The 20,322-nt window shown below is 35.7% G+C and overlaps 1 protein-coding gene across 3 annotated transcripts; it reads right to left on the bottom strand.

The window, feature by feature from the left end:
* Positions 1-40: 40 nt before the first annotated feature.
* LOC132613929 (uncharacterized) lies at positions 41-13,573 on the bottom strand. 3 transcript variants are annotated; one of them, XM_060328227.1, is made up of 16 exons: positions 13,433-13,570; positions 10,931-11,441; positions 10,446-10,683; positions 9,067-9,341; positions 7,920-8,087; positions 7,051-7,827; positions 6,881-6,966; positions 6,272-6,334; positions 6,072-6,160; positions 5,909-5,974; positions 3,981-4,652; positions 3,716-3,790; positions 3,438-3,508; positions 3,297-3,354; positions 1,418-1,613; positions 41-997 (listed from the first exon to the last, which is right to left on the bottom strand). In XM_060328227.1, exons 2-16 carry the CDS (start codon positions 11,347-11,349, stop codon positions 336-338), a joined length of 3,915 nt encoding a protein of 1,304 aa, XP_060184210.1. In that variant the 5' UTR covers positions 11,350-11,441; positions 13,433-13,570; the 3' UTR covers positions 41-335. The 3 variants fall into 3 exon arrangements, with proteins under 3 accessions (XP_060184210.1, XP_060184209.1, XP_060184211.1); XM_060328226.1 differs by having other exon boundaries at positions 13,332-13,448; XM_060328228.1 differs by lacking the exon at positions 10,931-11,441 and having other exon boundaries at positions 13,433-13,573.
* Between the last annotated feature and the right edge of the window lie 6,749 nt (positions 13,574-20,322).

The following is a 20,322-nucleotide window of genomic DNA, read 5'->3' as shown; positions in this document are numbered from 1 at the left end:
ATTCTTATGCTCATTACAAGCTTTAAGAAAACATAACTAGTAACAGGGGAAAAAGTCAAAATTGCAATATATTGGGGAAACGAACTGGACACATTACAAAAGATGATCAAACAAAATTGCCCTTCTTTGCTAATTTGTTTACAAGGAAACATTGCCTGAATTTAAACAATATGAGGATTTTCTAGCATTCCCTTCAAATAAGTATACAAAATGGCCATAATTACAAGTGCCAATTGGCCAGAGATCTCTTAACCTATCAATTCTTGAACAAGCAAAAGATCACTCTCTACTGAACAGTTAAATAATCCATAAGAATGTACAATGAGCAGTCACAGTCAAAACATATTTAACTCAGAGAGGTCGTCCATTGGTATTTCAAGTCCCACAGAATCGTGATCTTGCAAACCATCAACATCAAAGTTGAACCAAGAATTGAAATCCTGAGGCGCCCCAAGCTCAGATTCTACACCTAGCTCTTCTATTGCATCAATGTCATTCAGGGGCATATTCATGCCATCAGCAGATTCTTTCTTATCCATTGATGAATTAACATCACCCTCTCTTTTTCTGTTACCACTAGTATTGACCAATTCTCCAGAACCATTAGCAGAAGGGTAAACTGGATGGGTTGTAATCTCCATGTATTTGTTAAAAGATCCATTTACGGATGTAGAAAGCTGAGCTGTCTTCTGCTTGGGCTTTGTTTTTGTCTTACGCTCACCCTTGGAGTTCCCCAATGAGCGCCCAGCTTTTGCATTTGCATTTCTCGCTGAAGAGTCCCTATCTCTTTCGCTTCTCTTTCCTTTTGCACCACCTAGAAGAGTTCCACCAATAGTAGAATTGGCTCGGAAAGCAGCACCAACATCATCAAGCAGTACTTCTTTTTTCTTCCCTCTATTTAATATCGGCCCATTTTTAGCAAAAGCATGACCCAATTGATGATTGAACCTTTCATACGGATCAATCAGAACACCATCAGCGTTAACAGGGCATGAGCCTGTGAAACAAGAGACATGTCAGCTATTACAGCACATCTGATAAGAGCATAAACTAGAAACACACATAAACAAAACTAAAATTACTAAAGCATGTGAAGATGAAAGTACAATTTGTATTAAATATAGAACTCTTGTCAGAAACAATGTCAGTAATTACTACCCAGCAGACAAGAACAGAACATGGAAGACATAAATTATAAGATGCTAACGTATGTGAAGATCAAATTATAATTTTACAGAAGAGAAAAAAAAAACCTCTTGTCAGAACAAGAACCAAAATATTTGGTTGACCCAGAGCTAAAGGAAACAGATAATTATGTAACTACCTCATAGTTGCCAAAGCATCGTCAGACCGGTGTCATTACCATATACATGATAATTTAATTCAACAGTGAAAAGCTTTATTAGCAACTGCTTACCAGCCAAAAGATCCGCCTCATTAATACGAGGAGGAGCGGCGAATATAATGTCATGGAGCCCAGGCTCGCTAAAGCAACTAGCTCTACTATCCTCAAACTTCCGACACCTGGAGAGTGTTCTCTTTGCAAAAGCCAATGCAACCGGTTTTGACACCTTCGGAACCCCATTTTTGGAAGCTAGACTTCCTCGAGTCGCCTGTCAAATTAATCCAAAAGAAATGCAGTTATAATCTGAATCACAAAAGCTCCATATGCTGTAGTAAGTTAATTATGAAATCTCCAGTAATTAATATGCTGCACAGCATAAGGATAAACAAATTCAAATTCCCCAAAATCAAGTTGCATTAACAGATAGAGGGTCAAAACAGTACAAGATTGATTCACATCAGCCAGGTTTGTGTAACATTTTCTCTAAGATTTGTGAGTAGCAATATCAGTATGCTAACTAATGAACTATACTGGAGTAATGCAATATGTATGTAAGTTGCCGACGTCCTTTGCAGGAGATACAGCTCTGTGTTAAGAAATATAGCAAAAAAAAAGTTAATAAAGTTTCATCATTTTTTTGATGGATGTAATAAAGTTTCATCATTTTAATTATAATAAGCCTTATTCAGTAGTAGATCTTCTAATATCTTCAATAGCGGAAAACTATTCCAGCATGAGTATGTCGGATTTCTACGGAAAGAAAGAAAAAAGAGGTGTTTTTGAGGGCAAAGCAATCACTTTTGGTGTAAACTCCAGGATGTATATGAAATATACACAAAACTCGCTTCATGAATAGATCCTTATTAGTGTAGGTATCTCCTTCCTTTTTTTTTTTTTTTTTTGTCTTTTTTTATTTTGTTCAGGAGACTGCCACTTGTGATTTCCATCAGGCTATCACCATCTTGGTGTCTGGTTTTGTTATTTACAAAATCTCTTATTAACCGAGAGTGAAACAAATCACCTGCTCTAGCTTTTTTAGTGGGCCGCCCTTCTATCGTTCTCTTTATTTTTTATTATTTGAACTCCAGCATGATAACACATGGGCAATGTTTTTAACACAATCTCATTGAACTAAAGTAATCTAGACTAGGATAAAATTTTCTTTGATGAGCATCTTATGATTGAACTTTAAAATATATTCAATAGATATCAAACCATAATCAATCTGGAAACCAAAATTGGCAATCCTAAAGTATCAGCCAAGTCTTCTTTATTTTTTATTTTTCAAAGTTAAAAAAAAAAAAAAAAATCAAGCAGACTTGGCTGAGATCAAAGGAGATCGAGTGCAATAACTATTCTTCTTTCAAGCATGGAGATCAAATGACATAAAGCGCAATGACTAGATTCCCTCTAAAAATATATAATGTCTGCTGATATATACATATATATTTCAGTTATGTTGCTCGGACTCTTCAAAAATGTCAATGGGTGCGTGTTGGATTCTTCGAAAGTAGTGTATTTTTGGAGAATCCGACACGGGTGCGGCATCGAAAGTGAAGAGTCCGCGCAACTTAATATTTGTATCCTCTTTCCTGGAGAAATACTGCATTTCTGTTTCAGATCACATATAACGCAGTCAGTTGGAGCAAGCTTCTTGAGTTTTAGTTTTCTCCCAAATCTCTGATTGCTCTGGTCAACAATGTACACTCCTTTTAGTCTAAAATGATCTTATATAGTGGTTATATACAAATATCATTCACAACATTTCGCAACGAAAAGCAGTGTGTGTAGATTAAAGTTAATGCCACAAAAACCTTCTAACCAACTACAAAATTTAGAAGAGAACAGCTGCAGTAGCAGGAGAAGATATTAAAGGGACGGCAAGAACACTAAATAAGCACTGTACAAGAAAAGCATGATAACCGTACAGATAAAAGAATGCAACCCTTACCAAGAGCTTTTTGTAAGCCAGCTCAACGAGTTTATTCATCGCAATCTGCTCAGGGTCCCTGGAAATTCAGTTGGGTTTATAAGGCACACATGAATTCAGAATGCAGAAACGTAAAGAAAACTTGATGACATAATATCTTACCATCCTTGCACGTCCTTGCCTTCTTGAATTGCTTTAGATACTTTCTCCATATATGTTTTCTTTTTACCAATCTACAGGGAACAGAACAGATGAACTACTTCAGTGGTATACGGCATGTGCAGAAAGATGTCTATATATAGATCTGAAAGAGATGGTCTTTATCCCAACCATTTATTCTCAATTTTCTTGAAAACATTAGATTTGCTGGCATATTTGGCAACAACAAAAACAAGGAAAAAGACGGAAAATAAGTAAATTATTAGGACGCGCGAGATAACCTCTTGACAGAGTCCCCTCTCCAGCTGCATAATTTCTTCGTTGATCGCTTCATCTTCTTTATCATCTAAGCCAGGCTGTAACAAGGATGCACAAAAGAAAAGGTAAAAATAATAAAATGATACAATCTTAGGTACAAATGCTAGAAAGACTAAAGCATATGATATCATTCCAACTTGTGAAAAATACCACTCTTACGCCACTCATAAGTAAAAAATGCAAATTAGTAAGCATTGAGGAGGAAGGAAACACTTGGAGAAAGCATACCACAGGTTCAATATAGAGGCCAATGCTCTCCAACTCTAGCAAAAGTTTATCATCAAAAGCCATCTGTGCATATTGACGTTCAAATGAGGAAATACCAAAACTACTAATCTGCAACCTTTGTGGTACATCCGGATCACATTCAGAAAGGCCTACAAACAGCCCAACCTCTGAATGCAAATATCCATTATCTCCTTGTGACATCTCATCACTGTATGGAGGTCCTCGGACATCAGGGTTTCTATGATATGCACCATATCCATTGCAGGAAACAAACTCATTTCCAGTCCCATTTTTCTTTATCTGAGATCCAAAAACTGTATCGTACCCAACTTCTGTCCTATTCATTTTTCTACTCTCAGAATCAATGACACGTGTACCATGCAATAATGTTTCTGGACCATTATGCGGTGACGTAAATATGTCAAACCCGCTTTCTTCATATTCTTCAATATCATCCTCTATAATTAGAGCTGACAGTACTCTTTGGTAAAGTGGAGTAACTTTGTCAAATATTCTATCTGAGTCAAATTTTGCACTTAGAATAGAATCGTGAAATCGATCGACCAGTTCTGTATCAGATGGCAGTTTCAAGCCATTTTGATTCTTGATGCATCTGTTCTTCTCAACAGATGGAGTATCAGAAATAGAAGTTCCATCATGTGCATGATCATCCTGGGAAAGCAAGCATCAAGAGAAGTATTTAGCTAAAGCAGTAGCCAACAACATATGACATATAGTTAAAATAATATCTTAAGTTCCAACAGGCAGCAATAGAATATGAGAATTAGCAAGACCTGTTTAATTAATATAGATAATCTAGATGATCCATTCACGGTAAGCATAAGAAGGATAACAATAGTCTTGTACTGGGAGGCTATGTTGCTCGGACTCTCAAAATGTGTTGCCACACCCGTGTCTGATCCTCCAAAAATACACTACTTTTGGAGGACCCAAAACGAACTGGGCGGCATTTTTGAAGAGTCCGAGCAACATAGCTGGAAGGTAACAGTTAGGAAGCTCCAGCTAGACAGTGACTCAAGCGTGTCAAGTGATACATATCAATACAACAAAAAGTAATGATATAAAAGAACGCATTCTCTAAATACAAGATTGCTAGATCTGCTGTGTTGTTTGTTTAAAAAAGGGCAGCCTGGTGCACAAAGAATCAGGCGCTAGCAGGGTCCGGGAAAGGGCCGCATCCCAAGGGGTGTGATGTAGACAGCCTACTCTAATGCAAGCATTAGTTGCTACGTCCACAGCTCGAACCCGTGACCTACAGGTGACACGGTGTCTGCTGTGTTGTTTGTTTCTCTCTTGATATTAGCAGGGATGAATTTTTCAAAAAGTGCAGAATCCATTAGGAGATTTTACAAACGCCCAAATTATGGTGAAGGACTAAGAGAGGGATAACTTTCAGATTCCCATCTATGCATAGGCTTAAAGGAAAGATCATAACTTTAGACTTGATTCAAGTGACAGTGACCAGGAATTACTAAGAATACACTTAAATACAATATGAATACACTTAAATACAATCCGATGCTTTTACACAGTAGTATGCTTCAAGCAACAAATGAAACAGCTAGGAGAAACCCCACAAAAACAAAAAACAGAGAATAACCACTTCAAAAAGAATTTCAGGTGGTGGCACAGGGATTGAGGCTAACATATAAACGACATTGAAACCCAGAAAGCTATGGGGAAAAAAATCTGAGGAAGGTGCAAAGGAGGGAAAGAATTTAGTGAAGGGATATAAGCACCCAAAGGCCCCTAGCTGGCCCACCAGAAGCCAGTTTCAATCCCCAAAACAAATGAAACACACAGAAATGTCTTATCCCCCACTTTTGGCATAAACTATCCACCAAGCAAATCACTGCAAAAAGTGATGTCATCATGCAAGATAAAGATACTTAGGTATCAGTAAGTACCTGAACATCATTGGTATGGTTTAGAGTTTGAGAGAGATTGGCATGAGATTCCTCTGCTGATTTCAGCTGATAAAGCATCAATGAACAGGACTTAATAAGAACATCTAATATCAGACAAAGCGAATACCTGTGTGGTATAATCAAAATCATCATTAGTTGTCACCTGTTCCAGAAGGTAGGATTTCTCCTCTGCACTGACAGAAGCAAAAAGTCTATCCATTTTCTTCCAGAATGCACTTGAACATGCATGAACTACAACAGCAACCAAATAAATTAAGTGCCTCATTGTTTATAATTTTTCCCAACAGAAAAAAAAAAAAAATACAACAGAGTGAGCGGAGAACTTTGATGTCAGACACATACTACTAGCACTATATGCCAAGTTTGCAGCAGCTAGGAGCTCCTCGCGATCATCATCTGATTCCCCTGAAATATGGAAAATGTAATAGCAGGATTACTTGTTTGAGGCAGGGGGAAAACCAGAACCACCTAGATAATTTGCTAATTGTCAGCCCGCACTAGAGGTAGCACCAAAACTATAACGTGAATATCAAACAGTGAAACTCATCAATCACTGGAAATTGCCCGCACAAGTTCAGTAGTATCTATGATACAAGTTTAGCCATTTCTTATTCCTTTACTTCAACCCCTTCATTTCTTTGTCCACAATCAATCCCAGCTCATTCTAAACAGCTGATAATGTACTGAAAAGTGAAAACTGACTTCACATTTCATTGAACAGAAGGAAATACAAAAACAAATCAGCTATTCTCTTCTCCAATGAATCACATCATAACCTCCCAAATCATGGATAAAGGCAAATGAGTTCATTAAAAGACATAGAGACTGAAAAAAACCAAATCCTGGAAAAGGGAAAACTAGTTCATTAAAAATTTAAGAAACATACTCCACACTAGCGAAGGAATATTTTACACTGAAATACTTAATGAAGTACGCAAATGAGGGATTTACCAGTGAAATCAGGAGAACCACTGCTCAAAGGAGTCCCAAGACGAGAGAATCCTTTGCTGTGCTTTTTCAAAGGACGGCCTGACTTACTGCCACAATCAAATATAATTTAAGTTAATGGAGAAGAGAAACAGTAAAAGCTCAAAAACCTTCTTCAGTAAAAATAGCAGCACCTTCCGTGCTTTTCTGAAGCCGCCCTCGAGTTACGAAGTGGCTTGGCTGTGACTTGATTTTCAAACTTCTCCCTTGTAGGAGAAATGCTACTCCTAGAAAATACCGAGCCTCTTCCACTTCGGCCTTGCCTTCGCACACCATCACCTGTTTCTTCTTTGACAAGAAATTTGTTCTTCTTCATATGTGAGGTAGACATCCCATTACTCTGAACAGTATTTACAGTTTTTTCTTCACCTTCACAAGTACCCCCACCCTTTTCTTTTAATCTGCTTTCACCAGCACCAGATTCTTCACTTTCGGAGAGTCTGGCAGGGGATAAAACACTTTCAGCTTTAACTTTAAGGTTTTGTGTAACATTGCTGACAGCCTTTGTAAGAATAGAACCACTTGTTACACCAGGAGTTAACCTAGCTCCAAAATCAGAAGGTGAACATGCCTCTGACGGCACCTCCACCTCGTCCTGGTTTGAAACCGGTGAGATAAGATTAGCCCTCCTTGTACGAGAAAATTTTTGAGGCCTCTGACCAATCCATTGTGTTATGGGCGGAGATGAGGATCCTGTGGGCAATGGACGCTTCCGATTATTAGCCCCACCAACAGCGAGATTTTTGTTGACATTTGGGGGTGGGTCCCAGCTTTCCAAGGTTCCAGGTAAACGGGGAACGTTAGAGGGTGAATTAGCAGCAGCAAGGGAGCCACTCCGTGGTGCCCTTGAGGCCTTCCCTTTTGCTAGTGGACTGGGACAGAGAGCATGGTTCTCCTCACGACTATTCAACCTAGAGGAAGAAAACCACATAGTAAGAATTCAGTTTGAGAACACCCATTAGTTAGGAGATAAAAAACAAATTCATCACAAACTAAGACATACTTAATGCTGCCTTTTGCCAGCATCCGCTCTTTATTCAGGCCAGCAGTTGGATCCCTACAAAGAGCAGACTTTTCCTGTTCATTTTTAAGCATCGAACGGGCATTAGAACCAGCAGGTGATGAGCCATCTGACTTATTAATGCTACCAGCACCGCTTGATATTCCCGACCTGTGCAAAAGAGTTGGTGAGTACAACATAGAGTGCTAGGTAACAAAGTAGGTGCAAAAATAAAGAGAGAACGTTCAAAGATCACAGTAGTAAAACATGCATGCTAAAGCATCAAATTATGTATCTAATTTCAGTTTAGTTCCTTAGTTCAACCTACAAAAAAATAAAGGCCAAATGTGATTCCTCTTGAAATCTTCTCATTTAGACACCAACTATTTTTATAAGGGACATGAAAAACTATTTTTATAAGGGACATGAAAAACAACTATTCACACGAAGAAGCAGCAAAACAAGGAATGAATAAGAGATTGACGGCACATGAAATGAATGATTCTATTTGACCGAGTTCTAGGTAGAATCATGCCAATTAAACACTAGATGTTGGTAAAAGACAATTCTCCCCAACTTAAGTAGGCTTACCCGCAAAGAACTGGTACTTGATCTGACTAGGGCAGTCTAGAAGGCAACGAACCAAAGACGCACTCAATATATACATATATGTTAGGCTATTTTCTCTTCACTGGTTATTCTCCCAAGTGATTCTTTACATTCCAACTAAAACAAGATGCTCAAAGCTTAAGCTGCTGCCTTAGAAGAGTACAGCATTTCGTTGAAGTAAAGAACTTGCCCGCTATATCTTACAACAAGATGTAAAGTAATTCCTTTACTTTCTTAAACCTATCTAGAACTGGACAATTTAAATAGAAATGTCCTAACACTTCTTCAAAGTGAAATTTGCAACCCGGGACTAAAGCCATCATCTACAAACATCTCCAGTCTTGTACAACAGAAAACCAAAAGTAGTTTTTTAATGAAGAAATTCAACTTGATGTGTTAACTCAACAAAGTCGGAAAATCTAAACTAGTCTTATCCTTCATCTTAGACGGCAAATAGGGCAACTGGACATTATTATATTAAACTGAATGAAATCAAGATGGAAGTGATGTTATTTGGGGATAATTCCAGAATAGCAATTACCTGAAACCATGGGAATCAGAAGGTGACAAGCCAGGTTCACTGGCAAGTCTATGATGCAGCGATCGTTTAGGCTCTCCATCATTGTCCAAGGGCCTTGAAATGACAGCACCAACTGATCGTTTCCTTTTCATCTTCTTGTCCCAACCTTCACCTCCAGCTGGCAATCTGCGGATCTTTTCTTCAGCCATATCAGAATCGGCATTACTATCTTTTAACATGTCTCGATCCTTTACTATCATAGGCTGCCTGGATAGAGCACTATTTCGGTGTTCCGCCTGAATTATATGGAAAGGGAAAAGGTCATTAGGCGTTTTGATACAAGGAGAAGCAGATGAAGCTTATTATTCTCAGCAAGTAATACGCAACATTATTCATCCAACATAAAGCAAAAAAATCATTAACAACACAATGCTAGTGATGAGCATAAAAGGAAAGAATTCTTCCATTGCAACACAAAGGAAGAAAGGAAACAGCCGAACGAAAACTTATACTTCTGATATTTTAGGCTCCTTTAAGGGTGCAGAGAGGAAACAAGGCAAGTAGTATCATGCACCACCCATTAGCAATGAAGGTTCCAAAGATAGCACTTAATCATGTCCTGCCACAATTCTCTCTGTCATTTGAAGAATAACCAGAGGAAGATCCTTCTAGAAGGGTGCCTCCATCTTTGCAAGATCTAAATAATCTATGGCTGTTCAATTAGAGGTAATTAAAAATTCTGAGAAACACCAGCCTCTCGATGCTTGTAAATGGAGCTTGCAAAAAGTAACTTGCTCCTACTAAAAGTTGATCAATTAACTGCCAATCGTGACATATGAGTAGCTTTCCTTTCTTCATATTAATTATTTACATGAAAATAAGCTAAAATTTCAAGTTAGGGGACAATGTCTCTTCCCTTACTGCCCTAGCATCATTTCTATCTTTTTCTAAACTTGAATTATATGTAATGCACACCTCTATTTTCTAAACCCATGTAAGTAGATGTTCATTATTCCATGAGCAGCGTAGAAGAACAATATTTCTCCCATATATCCTTTTTTTACGAAAGCAATGTTTTATTGTTGTTTTCTTAATTGATATTGTGGAGAAAAACCCTGTACACGAGGTATACCAGAAAGTAGATAGCCAACGGGAAGATACATTGTTCTCCAATATATCTTTTAAACAGAAAAAATATGCACCATGTGGGTTATGCAGAAGAACATATAAGGGGAAAAGACGGCTTTCTTTTGTGTTTTTTTTTTTTTTTGATAAAGCAAAATGTATGGCTTTATCAGACACACTAAACACCTCCTTTGCTTGGATAGGGAATACAATTGTCACGGAAAGTAGCTACTCGAAGGTCAACAAATTTAAATAACATGATATTAATTACAAACCCGAGTTTCTGCCACTGATGTGCGTACACGCTTGTTCAGAGTACTATTCTTCGGCCGCTCCTCTGTCTTCTGTGTTACAAGATCTGAAGGGCCTCGATGTATCTGTGTTCCCATCTTCATGTTTGAACCACCTAATCTCTCATTTAACTGCTCATTTCTCTGTTGCTTCTTAGAAAGCATGCCTTCAGAAAATCTTGTCAACTTATGCAAGCATTCATCGAACTTTTTAGCTCTACCACTAGTCAAAACAAAAAACAGCATACTCAGCACATACAACTTAAGCTTTAAAGTAGGGTAACTTTCAATCAAAGTTTATCCAATACTCAAGAAAGAATGCCACCAAGATCATTAGTTAATACACACACAAGAAAGAGAAGGAGAGTGCTGATCGGCACATAGTAAAGATACAAAACAATGAAGAAGGATGCAACAGAACTAATTAGTCCACCGAAAAATTAGTTTATTGATTAAGAGGACAAAAATACCTAGCTTTGTTGCACGTCTCTGCAACACTATCTCTGAACCTCTTTAATTCTTCCATAGACACATGAAGTGAAGACTTCAAATGAGCAGCACCAAAAGAATTGTCTTCTGAAGTGCTCCCAACAGTAAAGCCCAACATTCTCCTTAACTCACCTGAACGAGGATATTTTTGGTCGCCCATTACAATTGGCTCCAGCATCAAGCATTGTGACAGGGAAGGCAAATCACCCACAACTGCACCAGTCCCCCGGGATGCACCCTTCCCAGAACCAAATATACGGGTGTCTGAACTCTCTCTGAAGCTCCCAGACCTGTCCATAGTGGCACCCGTATAGCTCCCCTTAGGCCCATTGGTGTAGTTGCCAACAAAACCCGAGTCACTGCTAGCTGATGTCAAGTTAAATCTCCCATTTCCAGCCATTTACAAACTCAGAACTAGAACATCATATCTCCAAAGATCTTCCCGTTTACAATTGGGTCCAGAAAAAGATCAGCTTGTCTTAAAGCTATAACCTTTATAGACATAAGATAACAGCCAATCAAACTCCAGCTTTGCCAAAGATTCTCAATACTACAAAGCCAATGAAAATCATTCTCTGAAAGTCAAGCTCGCAGAAAATTCAGGACGTGGACCTAACCAATGCCCTTGAGAAACTATTTCATTATCGTTTTCACTTAACACACCCTTCGGAAGCCATGGATTATTAAAAATAATCTCTTCACATCAAGAACTTAACACATGATAACTACAAATATAGCAATAATCTCTTCACTATAAAACTTAAACACATTATAACTACAAATGCAGCAAGACACTTATCATTGCTTGTTGTTTAGACAAATCCATTACTATAGCAACCAAGAGTAGATTCTACGGAAATAAATTTAGGAACATCTAATGGTTTTAATTGGATTTCCAACAGAATTATCGATTTATTTGGGTACAATAAAATGCATTTCATCAATGAACTGTAAATTTTTCTAATTTTCAGTACTGATCAATAAAGTTTTCAATAAAAATTAAGACAATGAATAGAGAACATAAACTCATATGACATCGCGGCAACACAAGTTGAAATCTTATCTGAAGCCATAAGTGCCACTAAATTCCATAATTCAAGTCTGAAGTTAAAAAAAAAACGATTTTTGACTAAATTGAATTAGCAAAACTCGAATTGAAATGCAGAATAACACAAAATTAACAATCACACGACTTCAACTGATCCTCAAACCCTAGTTCCAAGCAAAGCTAAAAATCTAGGGTTTATCAACCCAGACCCAACCCGTAAAGACTGAAAACTGACAATATTCACATAAATTCATAAAGAAAAAATCCAATTGAAATCTTATCTGAAGCCATAAGTGCCACTAAATTCCATAATTCAAGTCTGAAGTAAAAAAAAGGGAACTTTTGATTAAATTTAAGGCATAAGATAAAGAAATCTGCAGTCCAATTCAAGCAATTGGAACACTGAATTCACGCAAAATCCAAATTCAAATTAAAATTGAATGAACAAAACTAAAATTGAAATGCAGAATAACACAAAATTAACAATCACGCCACTTCAACTGATCGTCCAACCCTGCTTCCAAGCAAAGCTAAAAATCTAGGGTTTATCAACCCGACCTGTAAAAACTAAAAACTAACAAAATTTACACAAATTACATTAATTAAAAAGCACAGAACTATGGAAGATAAGTACCACTAAATTCCATAATTCAAGTCTGAAGTCAAAAAAAAAAAAAAAAATCGGAACTTTTGACTAGCTTTAAGGCATAACATAAGGAAATCCACATTCCAATTCAACGATAACTCAAATGAAAAGAGCAATTGTAACACTGAATTCAAGCAAAATTCAAATCAAAATCCAGTTCAAAATTGAAATTGAAATGCAGAATAACACAAAATTAACAATCACACAACTTCAACTAATCGTCAAACCCTACTTCCAAGCAAAACTAAAAATCTAGGGTTTATCAACACTTCCCCAACCCGACCCGTAAAGACTACAAAACTAACAAATTACGTCAATTAACAAGCATAAGTGCCCCTAAATTCCATAATTCAACTCCGAACTAAAAAAAAAACGAACTTTCGACTAAAGTTATGAAGAAATCTGTAGTCCAATTCAACGATAATTCAAATGAAAAGAGCAATTGGAACAGTGAATTCAAATCAAAATTCAGCTAAAAACTTGAATAAAACTCAAATTGAAATGCAGAATAACACAAAATTGACAATCACAACACTTCAACTGATCGTCAAATCCTACTTCCAAGCAACGCTAAAATCTAGGGTTTATCAACCCGACCCGAAACCCGTAAAAAGACTGAAAACTAACAAAATTCATACAAACTACGTCAATTAACAAGCACGTAAGTACAGAAGATTCGAGAACATACCCAGCATTCACTGATCGAAACCGATCGAAGAGAGAGAAAGTAGCGAAAAAACGAAATAAAGAGAGAGAAAATAAGAAAGAGAAAAAACAAAAGAAGCTTACCGAGTGTAATGGTGGGCTTGATTTTTTGTTTTTGTTTTTCTTTTTCTTCTTTTTTTCTTTTTATATTTTGGGCTGTTATTTGGTTGACGCGGTTGTTTAGCCCGCTAAATTTAGGGGTAAAATGGATTTTTCAATTATTAGCAAAAAGTGTCACCAAAAACAAGGCTACTTTATGCTAATGACTAAAGTAGGTGGGGGTACTTGTCTTGTCATGAACTTTTTTGGGGGAAAGAATTTTGTAGCAAGTTTTTTTGGAATTTTCTTTTGCGTGAAAAGGATTGAGAAGCTAGGGAAGTTATGGGTGTGGATGTAAACAAAGTGTAGGGTTTGATTTTGACCTATGAGTTCTCGATGAGTGATCAGAAAAAACAAGAAGGAGATTGGAGAATTGAAAAGATGAAATGTTGCTCAACGTGAATAGGAATGAATGGAATTAGATGGCGAGAAAAGTTTAGGGTTTGATTTTGGCCTATGAAGCTCTTTGCTGAGTGGTTAGGAAAACGGGAAGAGGATTGGAGAATTGAAAAGATGACACAAGGTTCAACGTGGATAGAAATGAATGGAATTAGATGGCAAGGAGAGTGTATGGTTTGATTTTGGCCTATGATGTTCTTTGCTGAGTGGTTAGGGAAACGGGAAGGAGATTGGAGAATTGAAAAGAAGAAACGTCGTTGAACGTGGATAGAAATGAATGGAATGAAATGGCGAGAAAAGTTGTATTATGTTACATATAGGTTAAAGTGTAGCTTTGATTGGAAGAAAATTTAATTGACACGCGTTCTATTGATTGGAAGCAAATCCGCGAGGTTTTATGTTCTAACCTTTTTTATATAAAGTCAAAGTATTAAAAATTTAACATTCTAGTTCCAATCAACTTTGGACGGATTTTGATTGGGAAGGGAAAAAAGTAAGACGGATTAGTCATTGAAAATAATGATTACAGTCAAAGTATTAAAAATTTAACAGTTTAATCACGTCGTTGTTTGACTTATCTGACAAACACGTCTTGTGTTAATTTCTTTATAATTTCCTATTTAAAATTTACAAATTAGTTAGGTTAGGTGAAAAGTTATTAGATAACTCAGAGTTTACTTATATATTTTATCGTTTTAGTTTAAAATAAACAATGCATTTCTAAGTCAAATGCAATTTTATCATGTTTCTCATTCCAATGATAGAATCCTAGAATCCTTATTATAGTTTTGACTTTTTCCTTCTGGAATTCGTTTTTCGTATAAAAATTAATGCTGGAAAATTTAAATGCACTTATTAAGAATTTCCTAAACATTATGTAAATTGTACATTTCATGAAGAATTTAAAATATTATACCCTACTATTTTTTCGATTACTCGACTATGTATAATGGATATTAGATTTTTTAATCTTTTCAATCATATTGTTTCTCTTCGAATTCTATAAAGCATCGTAGTTATAAAAAATTATTTCGAATTAATAATGTGATCTTAATGTGTGTGGAACTCATGTGAGAGTATTATATTTGTTGAAGTATGTTAGCGAGGTTAGGGTGTGCATCAGAGAAGATTTGGAGTTGTAGAAAATGGCCAGGCAAACAAACGCACAAGAAGACGCCCTATGTTGTACAAGGCTCAACGTTTAAGTAGTGCGACACTCATTGTGTAACAAAATTGGCTACGGTTTATACATGAAAGTTGTAGCCCTTAAAGTCTAGTTTCTAATATGAATCACGTTGTTCGTGATTTTGAGTTCTTTACGAATAGCTATGACCTTTTACTGAAGGACGGCAGAGCAATCACGGGACCTCCAAGCTGACTATGGTAAACAGTTCAACCAAACGGATGGCCAACTATGGCAAACAATTGAAATGCGAATAATTTCAAAATTGGGCCGAAGGGAAAACCTCAACCGTGTGTCACAATTTCCTAACTGTTTCACACAGTTGTCCTAGGCCTATTGCCTATATATACCCCTTAAACGTGATTTTCATGTCACTTTCAGTATTTGAACAAGTTTTTAGAAATATATGGAGCGGAAAACGACCTAGAGCTTTACCAATCTATCCAAGGTAAAAAATTCATCATTGTTTTAAGTTAAAAACATTGGATTAACACCATTAAATCCATCAATTAAACATTGGATTAACACCATTAAATCCATCAATTTCACAATCCTAGGTTATTCATGAAAGATTTCAGAAGTTCTTCAAGACCTAAACCTAGGGTTTTGTGAAGACGCTTTGAAAGGTGAGTTTGCTACTTTTTAGTACTAAATTTACCGACTTTACAACATAATACTGTTTGAAGGGTAAAATGATGAAGTTTGGATAGAAGCGATGTGAAGCTATAAATAACCAAAACGAGATTTCAATTGAGGGAGGAACTTTGTTGAGAGGGTAGTTAGCTTAACAACTTCAACCATTCATTGTAGATTTTCATGAGACTAAGTACACAAATTCGTTTATAGAAAACCTTGACAATTGATTAAAGGTAAGTTGAGGCTTCTTCCTTAAGTCAGGGGTTAGATTAGAGTGCATATATTATTATTTGTATTGCTTTTCAGAATAAACTACATATATTAATGAACCCCTGTAATAGAAAAGTACGAGGAGTTACAGTTACCTACTAATATAAAATTGTCTCCTTATGTGCATTTGTTTATATTACTTAGATCTTCGGCTTAAGTTCAGTTAAAGTGATTATATTAAGAAAAGAAAAAATAAACAATATTCCCAGGTATAAGTGTCACGATGGAGGGAAGTAGCCAACCTTCTTAGTTGGGCTGAGCTTGATCGAGTTACCATATGGCCCCATATATGGGTTGAGCTTGAGTGAGCATAATCAAAAGCCCCACTAACGCATATTTAGATGTGTTGACCTTGATTGAGCTATACGATAACCCTACACATGAGTCGAGCTTGAGGAAGCATAATTCGAGGGCCCTTAATAGCTTTAGCGGTCCCGTGTATGTTCCCAGATGCTTACATATGCAGGGACACTATATGTAAATCTTTTCAAAAAGTTACTTCTTTTAAATATAACTTGGTTTTCACTTCACTTTCAGTTATCGGTTTCAGTTTCAGCCTGCAGATTTGTAGTTATTTGCTATGTGGATTACTTGCTTTACTTTTTGCCTCTTATTGTAGTTATAAATGCATCACCCAAACTAGTCTTGTCCTCTGCTTATGAGTTTGTTAATGAGACTTTTTGGGTATCCTTCAAAGATACTTAGCCTGTTTGGACCTGCCACATCATGTGTCAAGCATTAAGTACGCAGATGACGAAGCACGTGGTTAGATGCGAGTATTTCTAGATTTAGTGGCATGCTCCATTGATTCATTCCAACGTTAGCAAACTATTTTTTGACTTTCTTTATTTTAAATGTTATGTTATTCCCGAAAAATGACAAGGTTTTATATTTATACTTTATTCCTTTGAGGTCATGGATTGTCCATGAGTCAGTTTTTAGGCTTTCTGCATTATGCCTGTAATTTAGTTTTTAAGACTATATTAATTGCAGACTTGAAAAAGATTTATTATTGGACTAAGTTTATTAATAGCCATGGGACAATTAGAACATGTTTTATTCGACGAATAGTACAAGTTGAGCGTCAATCACGTCCGACTAATTAAGAGCGTGACAAGTTATTAACAAAGCAACCAAATTTAGGGGTCTTAGGAAGTCCTAAGTGTATAATCTCAATTTTAATGAGAGGTTATTTGGTAATTTAATTTTAAGAAAAAGAGATAACGATTAAAAAAAAACTAAATAACTAGATTGCTTGTTTCATAACAAATGCATAAATGCAAAAGAGAAGAAAAGGGTTACATCAGGAGAAAAGAAAAGAAAGAGAGAAAAAGAAAATAGGATTATAAAAATAGAAACTTCAACCCAAAGCATCACGGTAACAATCTTCAACCTTTATTTAAGTTTATTACGTGATTATTTTTAGAAATTTTTTATGGTAGAAACATGAGAAAATTTTGAGGAAGTGAGAAAGTCTAGCCCATAAGTCTTCAACCAAATCGTCAATTTGGATGGGCAAACATTGTCAAAAATAAATTTTGATTAGTGCTCTGGAACCATCTTGCCGAGGAGAATGTTGGTGGTCATGGTGCTAGAATTCTTACTCGTTGTCCCGAGTTAACTTTTTTGGGTTAACCTTTAGCCGTAAATTTGTTTGGTGTTAAAAATTAAGAAAACACGCACATAATGATTTTTGACCATTCTAAACTTATTTTGTATAGTTTAAGGTGATCCGAAGGGTGCTTGAGTTGTGAATTCGAGGTAAGTGAGACTTTAAGCTTTGATATTTGATTTCTAAAATCTATTTTAAAAATATGTTCTGTATTTTTGGTCCATGTGTTGGGATAAGTGTCTGCGTGGCAGAATTAGTGGTCTTTGACCAGCCACAAATAGTATATTATTTTATGAAAACTACTAAAAAAATTAATAAGTGATTAATGGTGTGGCGTGACTTGGTGCCATGAAATTGGGGCATTGGATATCATTCCTTCGCGTAATATATATATATATATATATATATATATATGAAAAAGACATAGATTGCACCCCGAACTATATCCGAAAAGTCGAGTTTACACTCCTACTAATTGAGCGACCTATTACCCCCTTTTTTTTTTTTTTTGTGGAACTAATACCACACTAAAAGCTGATGTGACAACAAAATAAATAAAAATGAAAAAAAGGGTGAGTGGGAGACAAAATACAAGGCAAAAAAAAAAAACATATAGCAAGAAAGAAGAAAAAGAAAATGACTCCCCCCCCCCCCCCCCCAAATTTATTTATTTTTTCCTTTTTTGGGGGGTATTTTTTTTTTCCTTTTAATTTTTTGTATAATAGATTTTTTAGAGTTATTTCCTCTACCATAGCCACCATATAACCACCGTACCCTTCCATCTCTCCACCTAAAACTCATTATTGAACCGCCACTAAAAACCCAACAACAGACTCATTCACAACACAATTGTTTCGAACTCTTTCTAGCGAGCTCCCATGTTTTCCGGTGAGCTTTCATTTTTTTCGATCAAGCTTGAATCAAATTCATATCTCTCATCCTAGCCTTATTTATATTGATATTGCTATGAAAATAACAAAATCAACAGATCAAAAATTTCAAGTTTAAACCCACGTTCATAAATCTTTCATTTTTCTCTGAAATTATAGTATCATCAACCACCCATAATGTCTAACGAGCAACAATACCACCCTGCCCTTCTTCATCTTCCGATGGTGGATTTAGTTTTGGGTGGTCAAACATATGGTGATTTTTAAAATATTTGTGATGAATTAAGCTTTTAAACCTTCTGGGATGCATTTATATATTTCTGTTGGCGTTGATTTGCTAAGATTACTTCAAATTGAAAATCCCAAGCTTATTTTAATTTGCTCCTTCTAGAGTATGGTTGTGAGAGATGTGTATTTGGTGATAATGGCGGTAATGGTGGTGGTTTAATGGTGAGTTTGGTGGTGTATAGTGAGGAAGAAGTAATTAGGATGACATGACATTTTTTTTGAAATCTGATATAGTATCGATGTGGCAGTGACATGACGATGATATGGCGCGAGTGTAGAACACCTCCCATCATGTGACTGGTTATATGTGCGTTAGGGTGGTATTAGTTTCACAAAAAATAAAGATAAGCGGGTAATAGGTCGCCCGATTAGTTGGAGTGTGAATTCAACTTTTCGAATATACATACATACATCTGTTGTCGTAATATGTTAGGGACATACATATGTTGCCATAGTGTAGCATACATATTCTGTTGTAATAAATTAGGAGCCTATATTTTTTTTCCCTTTGTTAGATGTAATGTCATGAAAACTATCACGTACTTCACAATTACTAACTATTTATCGCTTACAAATCTATATAACCTCATACATATGTATCATTTTCAGATTTATAGCAGTAACATACTCATAAATCTAGCCATTTACTTTTCCACCTTTTCTCAAATTTCAATCATTTGACCAATTAAACCAAAACCTGATACTCCATCCATCATATTCTTTAACCTCATTACAATTTCAGAATTTAATAGTTTTTAACAGAAAATTTCAACTCAACATAACCTTGTCATATAATATTAGTCATATCTATCATTTTCAGATTTATAGCAATAACATACTCATAAATCTAGCCATTTACTTTTTCACTCTTTTTCAAATTTCAATCATTTGACCAATTAAATCAAAATCTTATACTCCATCCATAGTATTCTTTAACCTCATTACAATTTCAGAATTTAATAGTTTTTAACAGAAAATTTCAACTCAAGATAACCTTGTCATACTATATTAGTCATATCTATCATTCATTTTCAGATTTATAGTAATAACATACTCATAAATCTAGCCATTTACTTTTCCACTCTTTCTCAAATTTCAATCATTTGACCAATTAAATCAAAACCTTATACTCCATCTATAGCATTCTTTAACCTCATTACAATTTCAGAATTTAATAATTTTTAACAGAAAATTTCAACTCAAGATAACTTTGTCATATTATATTAGTCATATCTATCATTTTCAGATTTATAACAATAACATACTCATAAATCTAGCCATTTGCTTTTCCATTTTTTCTCAAATTTCAATCATTTGACCAATTAAACCAAAACTTTATACTCCATCCATAATATTCTTTAATCTCATTACAATTTCGGAATTTAATAGTTTTTAACAAAAAATTTCAACTCAACATAGCTTTGTGATATTATATTAGTCAAATCTCCCAACTCAAGGCTTATCCAAGTTAGCAAGGAGTTTTCAAATTTCTTAATTAAAACCACCCTCATTATTGGAAGAGAACAATTATAGTACAATGTACTTTTGGTACAGGAACAATTGTAAAATATGATTGAGCAAGTTGAAAATTCAAGAG

Source organism: Lycium barbarum, chromosome 10, assembly GCF_019175385.1.
Source record: "Lycium barbarum isolate Lr01 chromosome 10, ASM1917538v2, whole genome shotgun sequence".
Classification (NCBI taxonomy): domain Eukaryota; kingdom Viridiplantae; phylum Streptophyta; class Magnoliopsida; order Solanales; family Solanaceae; genus Lycium; species Lycium barbarum.
Note: the sequence above shows the minus strand (reverse complement) of the source record. Positions and strands in the feature narration are given on the sequence as shown.

Coding starts and splice junctions, on each gene's coding strand:
- LOC132613929 (XM_060328227.1), bottom strand. CDS start 11,349: ATGGCTGGAAATGGGAGATTTAACTTGACATCAGCTAGCAGTGACTCG. Junction 6,161..6,271: donor CTTGGCATATAGTGCTAGTA/GTATGTGTCTGA, acceptor TTGCTGTTGTAG/TTCATGCATGTTCAAGTGCA. Junction 998..1,417: donor TGAGGCGGATCTTTTGGCTG/GTAAGCAGTTGC, acceptor CTTGTTTCACAG/GCTCATGCCCTGTTAACGCT.